Source organism: Phalaenopsis equestris, unplaced genomic scaffold, assembly GCF_001263595.1.
Source record: "Phalaenopsis equestris unplaced genomic scaffold, ASM126359v1 Scaffold181322, whole genome shotgun sequence".
NCBI lineage: Eukaryota > Viridiplantae > Streptophyta > Magnoliopsida > Asparagales > Orchidaceae > Phalaenopsis > Phalaenopsis equestris.
The window spans coordinates 1-515 of record NW_018201271.1 but is presented as its reverse complement, the minus strand read 5'-3'; the positions used below and the strand labels follow the sequence as shown (position 1 = coordinate 515).

General features: G+C 36.9%; 1 protein-coding gene across 1 annotated transcript; it reads right to left on the bottom strand.

The window, feature by feature from the left end:
- Nucleotides 1-8: 8 nt before the first annotated feature.
- On the bottom strand, nucleotides 9-499 carry LOC110034285 (uncharacterized protein At4g15970-like; the record flags this gene model as incomplete). The annotated part of the gene is made up of 1 exon (XM_020738565.1): nucleotides 9-499. A coding segment is annotated over one exon (491 nt), but the record flags the coding sequence as incomplete, so codon positions are not given.
- Between the last annotated feature and the right edge of the window lie 16 nt (nucleotides 500-515).

Genomic DNA, 515 nt, shown 5'->3' with positions numbered 1-515 from the left:
GATATTACCTGCAATTTTGTGGTATCCTCCAGAATGGCAGTCTAGAATTTTTCAAAGCAGGTGGCAGCGCCATATATCTTCTCCAATCCTCAAGCATGAGTCTTAAATCATTGAATTTTCTACTAAGACCAACACAACAATTTGCATGCATAGTACAGACCACACTAAAATTTCTGCTAGGTTCACATATTCCACCAAAAAAGGCAGTGCTCAAGAATCTCATCTTCAATCCTATTTCATCAACAAATGGGTCAAATTTGATTCTATTAAGTACATCTTGATCATGATATCCTGGATGTTTGTGTCGAGATGAGTACCAAAACTTGTAAAATTCAATCGTGCGATTGTTAGATTTTACAAATTTAAATCCTCCATTAGGCACGTTTTTCCGATCAAGATGGTCTCCAAAAAATCTGTCACAAGCAATCTGGAAGTCTCCATCAGGAAAGAAATGTGGAAATGGATTTCGGAACCACATGACATCCGCATCCTGGAAATAGTTATACCAAAAAAAA